The following is a 22,312-nucleotide window of genomic DNA, read 5'->3' as shown; positions in this document are numbered from 1 at the left end:
TTTCTATCTGCAGGTTTCTGCCATTGGGTTCTGTTACACTTTTGTTTGTTATATTTAAGATAGCTTTTATTAAAGTTTTGTCCCCTATGCACTAACTTATACGGTGTCCTTAAGTCACCTCTTAAATCTGAGATATTAAAGACATTGCATTTCCTGAGTTTTTCGCTTGATGGCATATTTTCTAATAGCTCCTTCAGCTCTTCACCAACCCATTCTATTTTTATTTTTTTTTTAAACATTCTGCTTCAATTACTTACAGGCTAAATGTATAGGCAAAATATAATCTGGTCTTTTTTTTTTTCTTTTTATTGATGATGTATGCTCTTTAAAGTCATGGATTAAGAATTTTAAACACCATGGAGTCAAAAACTGACCCCTGCAGAATTTCTCTTGAAACACTCACTCACTGAGAATTCGTTGCTTACTTACAGCTGAGATTTATCAGCTGTTTTGCAATCTATTTCATATGTGCAATGCTGTTGCTATATCATTCTAGTTCCCTGGTCAAAATATTATATTGTACCAAGTAAAGTGTCTAAGAAATGCCCAAGTGTATAATGTTTGCACTGAAGCCCATATTGATCCATTTCATAACCCATTTGAAAAAAAAAGGAAAAAAGAAAAAAAAGAAAGAAAAAAATTATAGTGTGGATAGTTTGACAATGTCTGTTTCCACAAGCAGTTCTGTGTTCAATTATCTTTTTTTTTTTTTTTTTTTTTTTTTTTTTGTGCACTAGATCACATAATTATAGACAAATTTAGGTAGGAGGTGACCTAAAAAAATCCCCAAGGATTGTATTCAGCCCCTCTAGGTTATAGTTATGTATGATAAATCTCCCATTGTACCTGAAGTCCAAAAATTCTAATTCAGGAACTCTCCAAAACATGATTTTTGAGTACCACCACTGGCAATGGAGGCATTTGCCAATGTTTTGGCTATGCACAGAACCACTGTGCTTTTAAAGACTGAAGAGAAAGAAAACTTTTTTTTGTGCTGAAAGCACAGAAGATGAAAGATTTCTTGAAAATACCACTATACAGTTGTAGCTATAGCATATCTTAAATAATGTTATGTCTTCCTAGTGATGTAAAAAAAAGTCCTCAACCTCCCTACCCCCAAATACTTGGAAAATCTATCCAAATGTAAGATGGTATTTCACAGAAAAAGGCATCAGAGCAAAATTACAGTGAAATAAAAGCTATGAGCAGATCTGTAGTAACCTCTTAGTATAGCTTGTAGTTGTAGTAAACCTTGTTGGGTAGTAAAGAGAATCCAACCCAAATCCAATCCAACCCAAAGAGAAAAGTCACAGACTCACAACAAAATGAATAAACTCTTTTTGCTTCAAAAGCAAAGTAGAATTAATTACAGACTTTGTTATCTGTGTCAAGTATAATGCAGAAATTCTAGCTATGAACTAAAGAGAAGACATCGTCTTCATCGACATGGATATATATGGACAACACAAACCCATGATCAGGGACCGTATCCCAAAACTCTCCCAGCTTGTGATTCCACCTGGTGAAGGTGAAGCTGTACTTCCTCAGACACATTCACCTCCCCACTTTTCTCAGACACCAGCATTTGTAGCCCATCCTCAGGGTACTTGTGTAAAATAAACTGGTCCCAGCTCAACGCCTGTGGGCTCTGCTGCCCCAGTAGCCTCTCAATGGAGGCCACAGGCAAGGCGGCTCTACGGACTAGATATAGCACTTACCTAAATGTGGCTGCACAGCCACACGTCTGAAATTATGGGAGCATATATGGTACTGCCCAGTGGTAATAGGAATACAGCAGTTACAGTCAAGTTTTTCTTTTTCTGAGGTCCATGTTTCTCTGGGTCTCCTTTTCTAGATCCCTGCAGTGCTCACAGTGTCTGTTCAGCATAATGATGCATCCATTTTATTGTACTTTATTTTTGCAAAACACTGGATCAGAGCTTTATATCCAGGTTGAAAAATGGAATTGCAAAGAGAGGAAAAAGCAACCAGAAGATAACCATCTATTATGTATTGTGCTGTGCTATAGGCTTATTTTGTTTCTTGTTGTTGGTAATTCACAAGGTAAAACAGAACAAAGCAAACCAAAATAAAATGGGAAAAAAAAAGAAGAAGAAAAAAAAAACACACAAAGAAAGTATACTTTTAAAGTGCAAACCAACCAGCTTTCCTAAGATGAAAATTTGGCCACAGATACTTTAGTTAAAACAGACTTCTTTATTTGGGGGGAAAAAGAACAACAAATTGCTGTATCAACTACTTTGCTTCATTAAAAGCGTTTTGAACTGCTTTAGTTGCTTTTTCTTTATGAAAAGCAAAGAAGCAGGATCACACAATAGCAGGAAATTTAAGCTGGCCTGTGCAACTGATAAAGTTAATTTCATCTTTGGCTCCAATGCAATGAAGGAAATGAAACCAATTCCAATTTTCTAACGATTTGGTGAGGAGAGGAATTCAGGAACTCACAAAAGATAAATATGGGCAACTAATTGCCAGCTCTCACCTTTGTTCCTGTACTTTTATTGCCCTTGCTGTCCTCAGGTGGGTGCACCTGCTACTGCTGAGAATGACATCATTAACACAAATAACATCAATTTCCCACCGTCCCACCAGTCTTAGACTGGTGTACGGGTGATATGCAAAATATAACTGTAACAGTAGTTGTCTGGGCAGCCACATTTTCTCCATAAGAGATGAGGCATCTGTTTGTGCTTGCCCGTGGCCCAGAGAGGAGCCCAAAAGATCTGCTGTCCATAAAGTAGAATGCGGCTGTCTTATTAGGACGGTGTCTGTATTTGAGAGCTCATCCTGACACTGAATGTGCTAAGAGGCTTTGATGCTAAGAGTCTACCAGTTTTGGACCTCTGGCTCCAATCACCTCCTCTCCCCTGCTGTTGTTAATGGACCCAAAATGGGGCACTTTGGAGGGGGAACCAATTTCAAAATTGCAGGCAATCAACTCCCCAGAGCTCCTGATGATTGATGAAGTAAAAGAAACTTCAAAAAAATCTCTCACATCAAAAAAAAAAAAAAAAAAAGTATTTGTATACTCAGTCTACATGAAAGCAGAATCCTGTTACAGTTATTAGCAGGATGCACTTAGGTACTGGAATGGTGCCCAAATTCAGGACTAAAAAGTTGCATGTTGCTCATCCCTGATATTCCTGGTCATGTTGACCTGGAAGAGCACGCAGAAGACCTGGAATGGCTGCAAAGCCTCTACTGTGCTGCAGCTCCCTCTCTTAGAGTAGCTTCACAGCTCCTCTCCCTGCTGGCTAGCAAGCTTCTCCCTGAATCCAAGTAGCCAGCCCTGCTACATGCCTGATTCATCTCCTTGCTGTTTATTCAGCCTTCCAAGTGACCCGGTGTCCTCAGCTCAGGCCAATTACTTAAGTCCAGCTTTGGCTACAGAGGACAAAGACGTTTCAGGACTGTCTGAAAGCCCTTCTATCAGCAAGGTTTGAATAAACTGAAAGAAAACAAATTATTGCATTGAATTTCACATAAGCTCTTCGTTTAAAATAAGCTACTGTAGTAGATCATTGTCTAGGATATATTCAAAGAACTGCCTTTCTGCTTTGAAATGACTTGATATCTGCTGGCAGAGTGACAATGGGGTTTTCACTCCTGTTGTTTCGTATCCTGCTGGAGGTAGACGGAGGATGCAGGCAGAAGGTCACAGATCTGGCTTCCACACCCTGCTGAGCTATTCAGCTGAAAAACTGGCCACGTTGCAGAACCATTTTGGGTCAAATCCATGGGTGTGGAGCCATCATTTACAAATACCAGAGTCTTTCCCTGAAAGAACTCTAATCCCAATTTATCAGAGCCAAGCCTCCCTTTAGATAGCTATGGCTGCTGTTTGGGGTTTCTCAGAGCTGTGAACTGAGATAGTGCTGGAACATCTCTGTAGCCACAGGCACCAACATTTTGCAAGAAATACCTTTTTGTGGTACCTGACTGCAAATTCTGCACCTAGTATACCCAGTATAGACATAAAAATGGCAAGGATATAAGTTAGCTCCAGAGAAGCAGCCACTATATGCTCAGAGTCCTCTGTCAAACCAGACAGTTTGGTAGGAATCAAGGCATCATCCTTTCCAGCGATGAAAATCTGAATCAGAGCTGGCATTACAGCTAATGTAGCAGGTTACAGGAGCAATTATATTTTCTCCTGACCATAACATGGGAGAAAGAGAGCACATAAACCAACCAGTTTTGTAGCGGTGAACCTCTGAATGCAATGACACCTGTCTCTCTGTGTTGCTTAAAGGATGTACATTATTTTTCCCTCTGCTTCCTTGCCAAGCTTTTCTTGGCCATGAATTCATCTGATGTGGCCTTTGGTAAAATATCAAGTCTGGGCTGTTTGTAGAGACCAAGGGCTTTCCCAAAGAAATACAGACAGACTAGCAACTAAAATAATAGTTAATAATTGTTTTAGAAAACTTCATGTACTTACAAGTGCCACACTACTGGCTAGCAAGCTTCTCCTCTAAGCCAGGTAGCCAGCCCTGCTACATGCATGATTCATCTCCTCTTGAACTCCTCTTTACTTTCTGCAGTGTGATGCATGGATGTGTGTTTGAGAAAGGGAAGCCACATTGTTCCATCAGGAATAAGAGCATCAGGCACAGATGAGAGAAATGGGATTTGTGCTTTAGCATGTGTTGGCTTTGCGAAGCCTACGATGCCTTGCAACTGATATTAAAAGAAACAAACAAAATCAATCAATCAAAAAAAAAAGATCTCAGCAAAAGATCTACTTACACTTCTGGTACTGTCAAGGTTTAGGTTGCTATTTGCTGACTTTGACTCCATATTTATGATGTTCCATATTAACATACCTGAAAATATTTTCTTTCCACTCTTCAAGTTACCAGATATTATTAGTAATAAACTGCCATAATACAGTTTAAGATAAGAAAACAGGAGAGATTTGAGTAAGTACACACTCCTAATATCTAGGAGACATGGAAAACTGCAAGGAATAGTGAGAAAAGCAAGCAGTCCCCAAAGCTCCTAACAACTTAACAAGCCAGGTTTTTAATGGCTTTGTGTGTTAATAAAAATGAATTACAGAAAAGCTGTAGTGTGAGTTCCCCAGGATTAGACACAGAAATGGAGAACGAATTCAACAAGTGAGGACAAAAAAAACCTTCAGCTGGGGTTCTCTCTCTTCGTGTGACCCAGAGAATCTGGCCTCGTTGAGAGCAAGGCAACTCGTCTTCCCCCATGGGTCCTCCAATACATCAGCAGAGCTAACGTAGGTTGCATTATCTGCCCCCTCCACAACCCTGCCTCCTTTAACTCAAACTGGCCCAGCTCCAAGACACAAGGAGTACTGGCAGGAGCACACATGCAGTCACACTTATGCACGTATGGTATGCGTGAAGAATTCTTTTTAGTTGGACAAGCTAGAGTCTACAGAAATTTCATGTGAATTAGCACAATACTATCCCTGTAATGAAGTGGAAAAAAAGAAGCCACAGCTTTCAGTAGAGCTCAGTATATCCCTGTTCTGCATCACATACTTCATCAGACCTGAGAAACTGTCTGCAGCTCTGGACAACAAAATAGAAACTTCAATTATTTCTTGTTTTTATCGTACAATAAATTATCCGAAAAATTTACTATTCTTTTCTCCTCTTACACAATATGGGTGGAAAGTTGGATGAAAAACTGCTGCTTACTTAATTTACAGAGAAAATCCTGCCGTGTCAGATTGACTGGAGAGGAATCAGTGTAGGTTTGTGCTTGGGAGACCAGCAAAAAAAGATTTCCACAGTTTTGAGGAAACACCCTTTATTGTAGAGAAGTTTGTATACACAGATGCGATGTATTTACAACCAGGTTTTCTCAAACAGATGACTATTTAAAATCATTCACAAATCTGTCAAGAATGAAAGAAAACGAAGCTCAGAAGCCCAACCAGCCAGCCCAACCCCCTAAATTCAGATTAATTCCCAAAGATAACTGCAATGAGATCATTACACATGGAGTTATTCTGAAGGAAGCAACGGGACTGTGACAGAGATCAATGGATGGACTTCAGGGTTGGTTCAGTCAAAAGCATTGCTTAGTTTGAACTCAGAGTGAATGAACCACAAAGTAAGATGCCAAGAGGCAGATTGGGACGTGCTTTTTCCCAGGGGTGTGGAAAAGACAGGCAGAAAGAGCTTGTGACCCTTCCTGCAAGGACTTGTCATGGTGAGAACCTCTGTGAAAAGAAGTTGTTGGTCCTGTGTTCCCCTGGAAAGGTCTTTTCCAGAAAAAGGCAGGAAAAGCTCCACTCTTCTTCAGTCTGCAGCATGGAGTCAATGCACTGCATGCGAGAACAGACGTCCTCCCTGGGAAGGGTGTGGGTTCACGTGCCAGCCCAGCCACGGGAGAGATGGCCCCTTGGATTCTTCTGGTGCCCCTCCAAACCACCCCTCAGCTCTGCACTGCAATTTTCCTCTGTGCAGTGGCATCAGCCTTGCTTCAGCCTGCTTAATCACCCCAAATGCGGAGGAGGCACCACAGGGGGGAGCGGTGAGAGGTAGAGATAGACATTGTATTTCCTTGTCCTGATCCTTTTTAGTTAAAAGTAGCATCTTCGTCAGCAACAAAAAGTTACATGTGCAGGAGGCACTTCTCTGGGGAAGAAAAAAAAATACCTCACGCAAGCATTCGTGGATGGATGAGTCCCATGAGGAAGATTCTCAGCATAACCAGTTCGGTTATAAAAGGAATCTGAAATCCTCACGCTGATGTATACGAGAAACACGCTAAACGTATATGCTAATGCTCCAGGAAGGTACATGCATAAGTTTCCCATAGGCTGGGAACATATATCTTGGAATCTGCATAATTTACTTCACACCCAGCAGAACACTGCGATATTTACAGGCACATTCCAATGGGAAAACATTTGCATATCGAGTGTGAAAGATGCAGCTTTGCCACCTAACCATGAGACTTTAAAAACAGGGAGTTTGTGACCTCAAAATGCTATTTGAGAAGTTTCTGGAGAGAAAAATGGTGTATAGGCAGGAAAAGAAAATTACCAGAAGTTGGTAAGAAGTTGTTTGTTTTTGTTTTGTTTTGTTTTGACCATTAGAATAGTTACAGGCTGGGACTGAGTCGTTGTAGACCACAGGTTCTGGCTTGTTACACATCACAGAGTGCTTTGTCTACTCTGGTTTCCCATACTTATTTTTCCCCATTAAATTGGTTTCTTACTAGCCAGATTGATGAAAATAGTACGTAACTTTCATTCTTCTTGCAATCATCACTATTCATATGAGTAAGTATGCTTACTCATAGATTTTTGCAGAACAGGAATGAAGCTGAATGTCACTATTTGGATTTGGTCTGTATTCTGAAGGTCAAAGTGGGCATCTGAGAAACGCATTTGTAATTCTTTGGAAGTTTTATAAATTAAAAAAAAAAAAAAAAAAAAGCACATTACACTCTGAACTTGACTGAGAATGCCAAGTTCTCTATCCTGTAGCACTGCATGTCAGACGTGGACAAAGCTATTCAGCAACTACTGTAACCTTATCGCTACCCAGAATTGTTCTGAAACTAGTTCAGCACACTACTGTAGTTGCAGCAAATTATTAAAACTATCTACAGAATTTTAATCATACAATTTAGGTTTCAATACGTCAGCAAAACAGCAACGTATAACCCATAGAGGTTATACCCTGGAAGTGAAATTATCAAACTATTGCTCCAGTGTCTGAAAAGTAAAGCTATCCTCCCTAGGTACATAGCGCACTCTCACTTATGCTGACACATAAGGTGGTGGTGGATCTTTAGCAGCTCCATTCACAGGATCATCATATGGTGGCAACAGCACCTGCAGGAAAGGAAAAAAAAAAAAGGTTATATTTTCTAAAAAGAAGCCAGCTGATAAAAATTACAAGGGAAAAAAAAAAGTCCTTGTGCTAAAAAATAACAAAAAAGAATTATCAGGAGCTGATTAGTTAGAAAATGAAACGGTATTAGTTTAAAGTTCCTCCTTTTCAATTTATATGTTGGTTTTCATTATGAAGGAAAATATTTCTTCTCATTCTTATTGATTCCAGTGACAGATTGATTTCAGCCAAAGGCCACTGCTTGCTGGTACCTGAATTTCTTCAATCTAATGGTGACAGTAGCTACTTATTCCACAGCTGTCCTCTGTCTAGAGTGCTTAAACCATGTCTCCTGGAGGAGTGCTCAAGCTGCTAAACCAGAGTGAGGAATGTCCCCCAAACCTCTCTTTCTGAGCTCTCACTAGAATAGCTAAGAGTTACTTTGGAGTGGCAAGAAGGAAAGAAAATAGAGAACAAATTACCAATGTCTAAATAAATCTCCAGTTTTGTGCTTTAGGGGCTCTCAGCTGTGAGAGGGAAGACATACATTACCATAAGCTCTTGAGTAAATACTTAAACATCTGATAGAAATTGGGACAGCTTTAATCATATATCATCCCCATTCATGGGAGGCCAGGCAGCTTCCTAGGACATGGGAGGTGCAAGTTCAGGCCACACAGGGCTGAGGAGGGATTTGAACCAAGGCTTCTACTTCTTTAAGCCAGCATGCTAGCTATCATGCCATTTTTTAGAGTCACCAGCACTGACATTAAATAGCTTGCATGTGAGAAGGTGAAAGAGCACTTGGTTTGTGAATCCCAGCAGGGACTGAGAGTAAAACGGATGTCTAAATGAAGAATGAGTGTGCATTCCCTAAAACCTATCAATAGCATGTAAAAATATCAGCTGTGGTGCATTGGCAGAGATACTTTATGCAGCTGAAAATCAATTATTCACAATGGAGTTTCCAGATATATCAACATCACTTCTTGGTCATTAAAGGGCACATGAAGCTGAATGTCTAAACATGCATAGGGAAAACCCTGACACCATTAAAATTGATGGGAGTTTTGCCATGAGAGGATTTCACCAGTTTTTAAAGAAGTTGATAATACATTTTCTGTGAAGAAACATCCGTGGTCATCTGTTTTGGACATCAGCCACGACATAATAAAATCAGTGGGAATCTTTCTATAGATTTAAATAGGCTTTGGATCAGTCCTTTGTAGGATGGTTCCAGGGGTGATTCACATTGTCCTTACGTGAGTTTACAAACATGCACTGTGTGTTCTAGTACATCTGTGCACATGTTTGTTGGATTACAAAACAGATACCTTCGCATCTTCAGCCCTTAATCAAAAAAGTTTCATCATTTAGAAAAGGAAATTGTCAGTGTTGTTGCCCTTTATGAATACCATACGTTTGAGCTTGTAAATGTAATACATGATGCACACATCCACTACAAAATATAAAAAGCTCTGTATTAAAAAGCATTTAATAAGCATTTAATAAATGGTGTCAACAATTAAGTGTAAACAACTTAAGGCAGAATACTTATCTAGTGAAATTAGAACAACATATAGAACTTTATATAAATGTTGTGATAAAAAATCATAAATTCATGTTACAATGTAACCTCAGTAAATCACATTGCTAGAACATGTAAACTGTGAAGAATATTAAAACTGAGATCCTATCCTTGGTGCCGATCACTAGTTTAATAGTTTTCTAGGGTCTCTAGTAAAATCCTTGTGTTTCTGAAAAAAGCATTAGTTTCTCAAACGTATTGAAACACATTCATTAGTTGTATATAAAACAATATAATTAGTAATTAAATCTAATCCACAGATGACTAAAAATGAATTAAGTTCACTTTGTGATGATTTAGCGTTCTTTTTGCATTCTTGTAATGCTCAGCCCCAAACTGTTGTCTATTCCTTTTAGGTTCAGAGTCCATTTCATCAGGCATAATATGAATGACAGCAGACTCAATCCAAAAAGCTGTCCATTTCCCAAGTCTACCAGTTGATTAATAAAGAACAATACCTCTCCCTGTGCTCTGATCCTCTCTCTTTTAGATCAATGAATCCTAAAACTACTGTGGCTACATCAATATTACTACTTCAGCACTGTGGTTACTGTCATTTGCAATAGGTCTCCTGAAGGATTTGCTGATACGAGTGAGCTTCTTGGCTGCCTTCACTCTTGTGTGAAACGAAATCCTTCAGGTAGGAGAAGAGCCTCCTCGTGAGGCTCTTACCATGCTCTGGGAAGGTGAATGCTCTGCTTTGCTCCATGGACCCCAAAATCATATGTGGGTCAATGACCCCAAGGAGCCCCAGAAAACGCTTTCTGACTTCCCAACAGTTCCACAAGAAGAGAGGGAAAATAGGAGTACATAGAGGAGACATTCTGGAGAAGCCATTGGTAATATGCTAAGGCATATGGACTTCTGTTGGAAAATGAAGGTGTGTGAGGTATGAATTGGGGAGGTCACTAAAGAGGTCCGTACGTTTCACAGTAAATTGTCTACAGCAGAAGGCTAAAGAGTGTTTTCAAACTTCTGTAAGGTCTAGGGTCACTTTATTGCTGGCAAGGGTTATTATTGCTGGTGAATAATTCCATCAGCGATGAGTTTACAGGCTTACTCCCCACTCATTTTTGTGTTCAAATATTGGAGTACTCTCATCATCCATTTCCTTGACATGAACAGAATTGTGAGCTGTAAAAACCAATGAGTGCAGAATAAGCAGTATTCAAAATTACTACCTTTGCCTAGCAGCGTTTGAGTTAGACAAAGAAAATATGGACTGGTTTTCTTTCAGTGTGTTTTTTTTTTTTTTTTTACTGTTACTTAATCATTCGTCAACTCTAAGTATAAATAGTCATCATTCAGCTTCCAAGACAATTTTAATAACTCTTAAAACACTATAATTATAAATCTTGCAACTCTGCCTGTAAGACTACATTTTCTTTGTTTTTGACAGGAACAGTTTCAAGCCATTACTTCCCTTAATAATTTTTCTGTCCTTTCAGTTAAGTCCATTTTGGCCAAAGGGAGAAAGATAAGAGCTGAATTATCTCAGCTTTTAACTGTTTACTGTTAAAACAGTTAACCACCTAGAAAAATCTCAAGAAAAAGAGAATTCCATTAGAATTTTAATGGATGAATTTACACCAAAGTGGCTGAGATGAAAATCTGGATGATGGTATTTTTCTCATCTCTTGTCTTAATTTTAAACCTCAGCATGGTTTAATGGAAGCAGATAAGTTCCCTAGACATAAAACTGCTTAATTACTCTGGCAAAAGATTAAGCTCTCAAGAGACTTAAAATGGAAGCCAGTCACTGAGCCAAAGGGTGAATTCAGAAGCTGGAAAAGTAGACAGAAACTCACTATTCAGTTTTATCTGAGAACCTAAATAGAATGGATGCAGTCTAAAATAATTAATGAATGTCAAAAATACTTTAGGTCCATGGTATCCCCAGGGCAGAATATGCACTAAAACAACTCAAGCATTTTGCTTCCTGGGCACTACATTAGAGCATTTTCTTGTTTGTTTGTTGTGAATTGAGAAAAATGTATGTTTGTTCCCCTGAATGCTCTGGGACTAATGCTCACAGAGTGTTTGAGATTGTCACTTGAAAGTCATTATAAAGAGTAAAGACAAATGGCCCTGATTTTATGGAACACAGTGATTTCTGTGAAGCGAAATTCTGGGGTTTTATGGCTAGACCAGCTAACACGTTTGGAAGATTAGGGTCCAGTCCTATAGGATGCCTAAAATCCAAAGGACAGAAGTTCCCAACTTCTTTCACAACCCCTAAAGCAGTATTTAAAAACTATGGATGATTGTAATATCATCCTTTAATATGCATCCAAAAAATGAGCTGACATTACTTGCTGTTTGTATAATGTTTAGTGATAAAAAGCATTGCCCAGAGACTGTGAGATCAGATGTCTAGGGGCTCCCAAACCAAGATGGTTTGAATCCACATTGCCCATCTCTTATATGAATGCATCAGACACAAGGTTATCAGGCAGGTTGGAAGGCCATTTTCCACACTTCTGTTGTCATAGCAAAGCCAAGTGTGCAATAAACCATTGGGAAGGAGAGAAAATAAGAGAAAGTGTGGCTCCATAACCCCATAGTTAGTGCTTAAGTGGGACAGAGAGTCCTGGGTGCTGGGCTTTGCTCCCAATACCATTTAAGCATTTTGTGATAAGCAGTCTTGTATAATACACAGAAATAATCCAGAACTGACCCATAAGAAATCCTGGTCCTGACTTAGCTGGTGTCATCCAACTTATTTGTATAATTGTATTACATAAGCTTCTCTCTATTTTAAAGTGCAAGATAAAGAATGACCTTGTCTGGAAGAAATAATTACCATATAAGTTTCCCACTAGCTAAAACATATTCAGTTAGTATAAGCATATGTCATTTCTTATTTTTTACATCCTGGTTAATCTGTTTTTTAGTGGAAGTTCTTAAAGTTATTGCTTAGAAATATGCCTAAAAAGAAACACACGCAAATACTTGTATATTCAAATAGTTCAGAATTAATCTTGGCCCAAAGTTGTTGTTTTCTGGGGGGGTTGGGGGGGATTGCATCATTTCAATAATCCTTCTATATTTTGTGTAGCTGTTTCCCCATTTAGCAGAATTTCCAGTAGAAATTTTTCTTTCTTCAGCATATGTGCAAGTTCTCTCATATTGCTGCATGTATTCCTGTTTGAACTCAAGATCTTAGATATGTTTGGTGTCTAGTACATTTCTACAGGACAAAATGTGCTTAGTCCCGTGTGAGTAAACTTAAATATTTGATGAATTGATTATTTCTGCATTCCTGAGGACCTGACCCAAGACTCACTGAACTTAACAGCAATCTTGCTGTGTCTTCAGAGAGCTTTGAATAACATTTTCCCACAGCCATTTGTACTCTTCACAGAGTGCAATGGTACAATTGTCACAAAACAGCTTCTGGTTTGAACAATATTTTGGCTGGCAGCAGCTATGTGAGGCTTTGTGAGTTCCCATGGCAAAACACCTTGTTGATTTCTTGTTAGAAACAAACATTGTTAGAGACAGTTCTAAAATATATTTTTTCCTGACAATTCCTAGCACAGAAATGTACTTGATAATGCCAAAAATAGCCATAGATTAAAAATTTCTATGGTGTGTGCTGATGGTGGTAGTCAGCATTCAAGATGTTTTCTCAAACTTCAGCTTGGAGATGCATCAGCCCTTAAATCTCCTGTCTGTAAATTCAGGATTATAAATTATAGAATAGATTTGAAAAACAAAACAAGCAAACAAAACAAAATAAAAACAAAACAAAACAAAACAAAACAAAAACACCAAAAAAAAACCCACATCCTATGCATCAATCAGGTTGGATTAAAAAAAAATGTAAAAAACACAGATTTACTGTATAATAATTTAAATTCATTATTTTACATATGAAATACAGAGGAGTGAGCTGCTGCCGAGTGTTTGAGAACTCTTCCTTCAGCCAAGACCCATCCCTGCTTCTTAAAGTGAGAGACATGTTCTGGGACCAGCCTTATGAATGCTCTGTACTTCAACAACTGTGCTGTGAAACACAAGAGTATCACTTCATGAATTTGGGAGGGATACATGCTTGAACTCTAGCACTTCATAAACAAGTGATCATCTTCGTGTTCTCTATAACCTTGGTGAGCATTTCCAAGGTGCAGCAACTTCCAGCTTTACTATGAGAGTTCATGGAGCAATGTGAACACGTTGCAGGGGGTCGCAGCAAACACCACCTGAGAGTTTCTTCAATAAAAGCTCCAGACCTTCACACTGAAGGACTTCACACTACATCAATACATGATATATAAAGAGGGACAGATGACAATGAATGATTGAGTAGGATTAGGGTCATCACTACTGCAATTCAGTCCTGGTCCTGTCTCTGACATTTTGAGTTTTAACAAATCGTTTGACTTGGTTGCAGAACGATTTCACATTTGTAAAACAGGCACATTATTTGAAACATCCTGAAAAGTGTTCCAGACCTAAAGACAGATTTAAAACTCTCTTGGGTGAAACTTGCATATGACTGTGTGAAACATGGACTAAATTGTGGAAATACTTACAAAATAAATGTATATTTGCTAAATATTTGACCTATGCCTGGAAATGTTTACCCCACACTCTCCACCACAGCTATGTGTGCAGTACTTCTCTTTCTCCCGCAGAAGGGACATTTGCATCCCAGACACCCAGACCATTGCCAGGAATCCCTACAGGAGGCCCATGCAGATACGCAGAGAGGAAAGAGAGAGAGGGCAAAAGGAGCCTTTTCTCTCATGCAGCTGATGTACAAAGTGTCAATGAGTACAGGCCTTTCTTTACTTAAAAAGGGAGGGAGAGTAACCACAAAGTGATGGAGAGTATGGCAGAGCCAGGGCAGGAATCACCGGAGTGTTGCTGGACCAAGTCGTGGGTAAAAGTGCTGAACCACAGGAATTTCCTCGTCCGGGAACTTCTGCCCAACATGCAGCGCCGGTGTGCTGATGGGAGGAGTGCTGGCACAGCTGCAGGCTGAAATAAAGAGCTACTGAAGGTCTCCTCTGCTGCAACTAGCCATTTTCCCCCTTCCTTTCCAAATCCGGGATAAAATTTCTCCTCAATGTTGCGCAGGGCTAATGCATCAGGTTCAGGGACAGCTTGATTGCAATATGAAGCCTCAAGCCACACAAGCCTAGTTGCAAAAGTCCTCTGTTCTGGGTTCTTTTTATCTCAATAATCCCAGCATGAGACCCAGCACCTACTTGTACCGACAGACGCAAGGCATGATAAATGTACAGGTGTTACTGTTGTGTGGTCTGGAGTGGGTTTCACAGTGTGCAATCACATTCTCTAACTCCATGCTTACTTCTCTGCTCTCCTGTCATTCACCCGACCAAGAGGAGAGGGATTTCCTTCCACAGCTGCGGTGCCGTGAGAAGCCATTAACCACAACCTAAACCACGTTCAGCTGCAGTGGAGCGAGCAGACATCCTACAAACAGCTCTGAAGGGAAGGCTGCTGACATGACCTGTCGGGTTCAAGGTAATCCCAACAGCCCTCTCCTCATGTTGGAGACAAATATTATGAAGGTCACCGGGGGAAAGCAGATTTCTGTGTGCAATTCTGATTGCTTCACTCTGCACACAGAAAAGGATGAGAATGATTCTCTCTTTGCAATGTTTTCCTGTCAAGTTGGCAATGTGTGCTTTTTTGTTTCTTCCTTTCTTTGCTTTGTTTTTGAGAAGTCAGATGACAGAGGAAAATGTAAAATTAAAATGGGTTAACATAAACTTTTAGGGTGATTATTAGCATACCTAGCAGATTTGGGTGAAAATACAACTGGATGGACAATCTGGCCTGGAAGAACAATGGATTACACACACCGAGATTGTCAAGAGAGAGAGAGACTGAATCAGGAAGTATTAAAACAAAATCCATTAAGAATTCAGAGAAAAGCCTTTTAACCCATGAGCATGAAGACACACTTTATGCTGACTGTATGAAAAGACTGACAGCCTTCTGGTGAAGAGCGAGCTTTTTCCTCAGAGTGGAGAACCAGGGAAAATACGAGTAATTCTAAGGCAAGAAGCAATTATTAAATGTTTCATGCAGGGTAAGAACTGGAGAAAGAAGTAGGGCTTAGCTTTTTTAGCTGCAGCTGAGCATGTACATGTATGGACAGCTCTGCTGGATTAGGTGAGAGGTCCATGCAGACCACAGCGATTAGTGGTGGATGTTGAAGAAAGAGAAGAGCAAGAGGTCTTAATAAAAGAAATTTCTTAAATAAAAGAAATTTCTTAATAAAAGAAATGAAGACGGAGCAAGCATATATGGACAGGTCATGACTGGCAAGGTCAAGACCAGGCAAGTTAGAGAAGCAAGAGGGGTGCTGAGGAGGGAGCTGACCTCCATCTGAATGAAGCGTTCTCCATGCTCAAGAGAGGACCAGGCACTTTCTCCTACTTGATCTGTATTAGCTATGTTCTTCCAGATGAGATCAACAGCCCTGTGGAAGCAATTCTTTTTCTCTGCTGCTTAGAAATATCTGCTTTCAAGGTGGCTGTTTACAGTGTAAATGGCTGCCCTGGTCACATGAGTGCAATCAAAGGAACTGTTTTTGAAGAAGTTAAGAGAGCAATGTTTACAAAAAAACCTTCCCATCTGCCTTTTTCTCCTTCCCCTATCCCCAGTTAAAAAAGCCCTGGATATAGGACCAGAGCTTCATATCAGAACCAAATAGTATTTAATATCAAATAGGAAATGTTTTTCTTTGCTTTATTGACAGCTGCATTTGCTTGAAAAGTTTGCCCCAAACATGCTAGTTAATTACAATTTGTTTAAGTGTTTCATGATTCGTTATTTGTCAAATAAATCCCAGGAAACCTTCCCCCTGACATGGACAGGAAGTTTGTATGCTTATATGTGTGCATTTCCATTAGAAACCACAATAGAATGATTACAGATGGACTAACTGGAAGCAGAATAGCTCTGAGATAATTCATAATTCCATTCAGACAAAAAGGCCTCAATGCTGAAAAATCATCTGTACAGAGTTAGAGTTGGTATTTTTTTTTGCCTTTCTCAAAACTGCTTATTTACTCCATGCCACCAGCTCTCTAAGACACTGTTTCAGCTACTTTACATGCGTTTATGGATTTCTGTAACGAAGCAGCACAATGTTTTCAGCACTACAGATAGATGAATAAATGTATATATTACTAGGACACAGCAATATTTAGGCAGATTGTGATTGCTCTTGCGTGGGAAGAAAATTGGATTGAGGAAACTATTGTCTTTTTTCATCGTGCGCAACCTCATAAAAGTCATCCAGAATAATGGTGTAATTACCCTCCCCATTCAAAGGCATGGAGTGATAGTTCACCTCAGGCCACAAAAGCCTTTCCTACATATTGGCCAGCCCTCTTCTGCTGCACCTCCTGTCGTGCATCATGATCGTGTGTGGACAGAGCACATCCTTCATGCTTTCAAAATGGGCATTTGCTGGATGAATATATGATTCCTAAGGGGTACTTGACTGCACGTCACCAGTACTGATGACTTGGAGAAGTATATTACAACTCTGTGTACCAAATGGTTGGTCTGTTGTCCTGAGCGCAGAGACTGTGAGAGCACACTAATCTTTTGATGGACTTTTTAATTACTAACCTGCATCTCCAACCTTGTCTCCTCTTATAATTACATTTTGCTGCCACTCAAGAGTTAAAAAGACGGGAACCTATAAATAGCTCACACAGGGCAGCCAAATTGTTTAATAGAAATGGTCATCTCGTGGGAGATATTCTTGCTTTACAAATACTGCTGGAAAGGCTTCCATTTTATCTTCATCTCACCAGATGGACCATTTTTCCCTCCCTATCTGCCCAGGGATGTGGGGTGATTGAACACTGGTCTTTGGCACCACAACAGAGAGATGGACCAACTGTAAAATTTGGGGGTAGAAATCTCATCATAACATTTGGGGGCAGTAAGATATGGGACTTTGAGATGCCTAGTTCTGTCTTCCATAAATATTTTTCACCAATTACTATTTTAATACAAAAAAATATATTTATATATTGCACAGTGCATTTAGGCATTTCCTAGTGAAAGCTGAAAGAAAACCCTTGTTTATAACAGAATTATTGTAATGCTGTGTTAAAACTACAAAGCAGTGGTGTCATGAAAGGTGATGAACTGACAGCTTGAGGGAAAAACCGTATGTTTATGTGGAAATCTGTTAATGTTAGTAAATCACATTTGTAAAGCACCTGTCAAACAGAAGCTCTCATGATTTTTTTCACATCTAAATTTGGCACATGACTGACAGCTCAGCCTTGTTCTTTCCAGAGTTAAGGAGGGTTTGTCACGGAGTTCAATTAAAGCAGACCTCGCTTTTCTCACTGCTCATAAGACAGAGGACTGAGACCGTAAGCGCTGTGCAGCTCAGGGCAGGCTGCAGTGGAGGAAGTCCTATGTCCATAAAGAGTCCTGAGGGAGGCTTGGGAAGAAAGCAGTTGCTCTACTGGAAGCTATCGCCTTTGTGGAAAACGAAGGCAGACTGGAAGAATGGTCCAGAAATCACCAGAAGCTAACAACTGCAGGAAGTCAGCCTTCTGGATTGTTGTCACACCCTCAGCAAAACAACTGCAGCTGCTTGTACTCCTCCGTGACACGGTGCTGAGCACCGCCTCAGTGCAATCTCTAAGAGAACAATGCCACCTACTGAACTGCCGGCAACGGCAGCTCCCTCCCACCCAAGTTACAGAGGATGTTATTTCTGCATCCACACAGCTTAGGGTGCTGGGTGAGTTTTGGCACAGAGGCTCAGGTCTAAAATATGTGGGACATGCAAGGAGTTGCTCCTCCACTTGGCAATGGCCAGACTCGCGCTGTACAAGGGGGTGTGATGCAAAGGCTGAGCTAATTTTAAAGATGAAAGGCAGCTTAGCAGAGGAGCAGGGCTTCCAGCATGGGCCAGCTCTGTGGCTATACAGCCACAGCATGGCTGACTGCTGCCAGGGCTTGGCATCTCACATCCTGCTGCACTTCCTGGTCTGCACAACACTGCTGGGGTGGATTCAGGCTTCCCCCCTTCTTCATCGCACAGTGTAACTACAACTCGAGCCTGTCCTGGAAAACTCACACAGGGCTCAGCTTGTACACCCATATATCCTTGGCAATAAGGATTTAAGCTGTCATCAGCTTTTGCCGCACTGATACATATCCTCAGAATTATACCTAAGACTTCAACTCATTTTTTCAAGCCCACAAAACAGCAGCCGCCAGATGGTAATGAATTGAGCCTGTTAGGAAAAAAAAAAAAAAGGGTCTGTAAAGAAACTCTGCAACTTTATAAAGACTCTATTTTTTCCTACATTGCAACACTCCTAATTAGTGAATTGAAAAAGATTTGGAAGATTCAAATTACACATCTCTATGTTATGTCTTTTCTTTTTAAATTTAATTATGAACAGTGAAAACAGATTTATCTCTTTCTATTTCAAACTTCTTACTGATTTTCACGTGTTAGAGTAATTCCAGTATTTGAGCTCTTAGAGCTGCAAACAGCACTAGATTTATTTTTTATTTTTCATTTTTTAATTACACTGGGGAAAATAGATAAACATGTATTTTGATTTCTAATTCAACTTGTAAGTAAATGTAAGTGTGAGTGTAATGACTGTAATGACAAGTGAAAATGTTCTGGAAACCTTATTTTTAATCTTTAGAGGGCATTTGCCCCAAATTGACACCATTAATAGCCTGTCTGAGCAGCACAGCTGGCTTCTAACATCAGCCAGTAAGTGATAGGTGAGACCTGTAACAAAAACTGTGATTAGCAAATAGCCCAAAGAAGCAGAGCAAGCAGGCAGCATGAAGCAATTTGACCTCAGGGAATGCTGGAATTTAAGAGAAAATCCCTGCATAAACAAGGAAGCAGTGGAAGAAAGAGCTGTGTATAGACGATAGGAAGATGGGAAAGGTGGAAAAAAAAAGAAGCAGCAGCAACAAAATCTCTTCATTAAGATTAAAGGACAACTGACAAAGGATGAGACTTCACTGCAGGTAGAAAGTGAAGTGCTAGAGCAGCTGTATAGCTGTTTGTTGGCAGAAGCAGATTGTTAGGATACTTTTCTGCAACTCGGAATCAATTAGAAGAGGAAGCGCACGCACACATGAGAGAGACGTGAATGCTGGCATCCACGTGGGACTTGAGCCCTTTGAAGATTCTCTGATTGAAGACATTGCTGTGGGAATGTACAATTCAAGCTCATAAGAGCCATTCTGCAGAGAAACAGATCCAGCCCTTAAACAACACTTCCAGATCACATGCAGACTATTACTCGTGGCTACTAATTAATAACCACCTTTACTTCAAGTGCTCGGTAGTTCTGCTTATATGCTGTGTTTTTTGTTTTTTTTTTTTTTTCCTTGCCTCTGCTTCTTCCTCTTCTCTGCCTCCTGTTTTTACCTGCTTTCCCTCTTGCAGGTTTTATCAGACAGTTTCCACCAGGGAAGGCAGGAACTCCTCTGCCTGCACGCAGCTGGAGGCTCCGAGAAGGGCTCAGAGAGTGAGTCATGGCAGCGGTATTCATTTGTGGTGTGTGCTCACTGTAAAGTATGCTCATGGTTACTACTCAGTGGAAAAAGATGCCTCTGATGTAGTGGCCCAGCCATAACGGTATGCATACAAACCACCATGCAAGACCAACTCCTTGGTGAGCATTGCCAAGTTTCTAGGAATTTTATGCTGCATTGTGGAAAATACCTTCAAAGCAGGAATTTTCTCAAAGGTACCTTGAACTCAGACACGTACTCTCTCAAAACTGGCTCAGTATTTGGAAATCACAGGTCCCAAAGAGCTTATCAGAAACAAGAAGTCTTGGGCATGGTTTGTCTGCCTCTGGGCTCCGTCTCACACTTCTGTCTGTTTAATTGGCAAGAGTCTAAGGATCCTTCTCTCCTTCTGTACACAAACTAATCACCCTCCACACATGCAGAATAAGACAATAACACAAAGAGTGGCTCTTCCAACCTCACCAAAGAATATTCCTGCCTCTGCTCAGAGGAATCATCCAGCAGGAATGAAAGACTGAACTCTGCACTTCTCAAACAAGTTCCTATTGCTTTGAGAAAGGGAAAACAAACAAAAGAAGAGTGTTGGCAGATTAATTTCAAACTACATGGTTGATGTCATGTCCACAAAAGAACTGTATCTGTGCTGAAGACAAAACCAAAAACGAATAACTTACCAAATAACTTATTAACCATTGCAGATAAATGTATGTCAGATAGGATCCGTTAGAGCAATTTGGTAAAGTACGTAAGAATCTAAATCCCAATTTGAGGAGAGATTTACGGCTTTACATTTTATCCTCGCTGGCAGCATGACCAGGTTGGCTTCCACTGGTTGGCTATGGTGAGTGTTAAAAATAAAATAATGAAATTCCCCGGTTGTCCAAGAGCACAAAGGAGCCATTCCTCCTATGGACAACAAACTTTGTCTAACTTTGGGTAATCCTCCACACTCATAACTTGGCAATTTTTCCAAATCGGACAGTCATTTCCAGGGTACTGCAGTCACAGTTTAAATCAGTGTAAAAAACTGATTTTCATCCATGGAATGCTTGAAGCAGTTGGCAGGAAAAAGTGATCCCAGATTGGGAAAGTAGAAAAAGTAACCTTCAGGTTACCATGGTTTGTTGCGTGGGAGCCACCTTACTGCCATCTTTTACAGTACTGGAATAAAGCTTAGAGGGGTGAGATGATAACGTATTCTTGAGCAACCCTGAGGCTGTTGTGACTAACGTACAGAGCTAGATCTCCAGGTCGTGCCATTACCAACCCATGGGGCATAACAGGGCCATGTCTTCCCATCGGCTGGGGTCCAGGCTGTTGTACAGCCCAGCACCCTGCGGTCCCCCCACCCCATAACACACACTGTTCATGGAGCCAACCTGGGTGCACTGCTCTGGTGTCAAACTTAGATCAGGGGCCACAGAAGGAGGACGTTTCACCTCACAGGGGTAACGTGAGCATCCCATTCACAGCCAGCAGTGGGGAGGAGGCCCATTTGTTCCAGACGGCACGCTTGCAAAAAGTATGGCTTAAACCACTTACAATGAGTGACAAAAATCAGATTATCTGGTAGCTAATAACTATAGCTATCAGGTTACTTACAGTACAGATCTACAAGTGTTATTTGTAAGAAACAGTTTCGTCAGGGAGAACTAACTGGAAATTTCTGTGCTGTGAATTTTCCCACCAAACTAGTCCACACTGAAATTATTCTTATGTGTTTTAGTGGCATGAGAATTGGACAGTAAGAAGGGAGGGAAGGAGACAACTGGAATTTTTTAAAAATTAAGTATCCCTGCAGTGAGGATCTCAGAAGGACTGTGGGAGAAGAAGGTAGAGCATATGCAGGGGAGTGCTGGTGACAAGGACTGGCAGAGCAGTTCTGTGTGAGGGCAGACAAGACAAAAGCTTGTCTCTTGGAAGGCAACACCTGTAGTTTTCCACCATGAGGCCAGCCGAGACGATGAAGGAGTATTGCTCTTGAGACCTATACACTCTCAACATGAATTCAGATTCTTGATGGGCTTGCTCTTAGATAGAAACGGAGTAACTCATTGTGAGACCCACCAAGGACTTCCAAACGCACAGAGCCAAGGAGCAAGTAAGTAACAAGAAGCAGGCCCACGCAACTGTGCTTAAGGAATTGCCCGTTCTTCTAATCACGTTTGGATGTGATGTGCAGGTGTGCTTATGCACTTTGCCAGTGGTAAATTAAGAAATGCAGTAAAACAAAAGATAATCTGGTTATTATTTTCAGAACAACATGCTGGATTGGAGAGCCACTTAAATAAAATCACAGATTCTTGCTCTTTTGAACCAAACACTGTTGTTCTATATTAAAGATGTT

The 22,312-nt window shown here is 40.4% G+C and overlaps 1 protein-coding gene across 1 annotated transcript in view; it reads right to left on the bottom strand.

Annotated features, from left to right (window-relative positions):
* Positions 1-7,066: 7,066 nt before the first annotated feature.
* LAPTM4B (lysosomal protein transmembrane 4 beta) overlaps positions 7,067-22,312 on the bottom strand; it is a 59,464-nt gene continuing 44,218 nt past the window's right edge. Inside the window, exon 7 of the mRNA XM_040546604.1 lies at positions 7,067-7,846. Within this exon, the coding sequence (XP_040402538.1) occupies positions 7,772-7,846 (75 nt within the window). The 3' untranslated portion in view covers positions 7,067-7,771. The remainder of the gene's footprint in view (positions 7,847-22,312) is intronic.

This window comes from Cygnus olor, chromosome 2 (assembly GCF_009769625.2).
Source record: "Cygnus olor isolate bCygOlo1 chromosome 2, bCygOlo1.pri.v2, whole genome shotgun sequence".
NCBI classification, from domain to species: Eukaryota; Metazoa; Chordata; class Aves; order Anseriformes; family Anatidae; genus Cygnus; species Cygnus olor.
The sequence above is the reverse complement of the archived record's forward strand: the minus strand, read 5'-3'. Positions and strand labels throughout refer to the sequence as shown.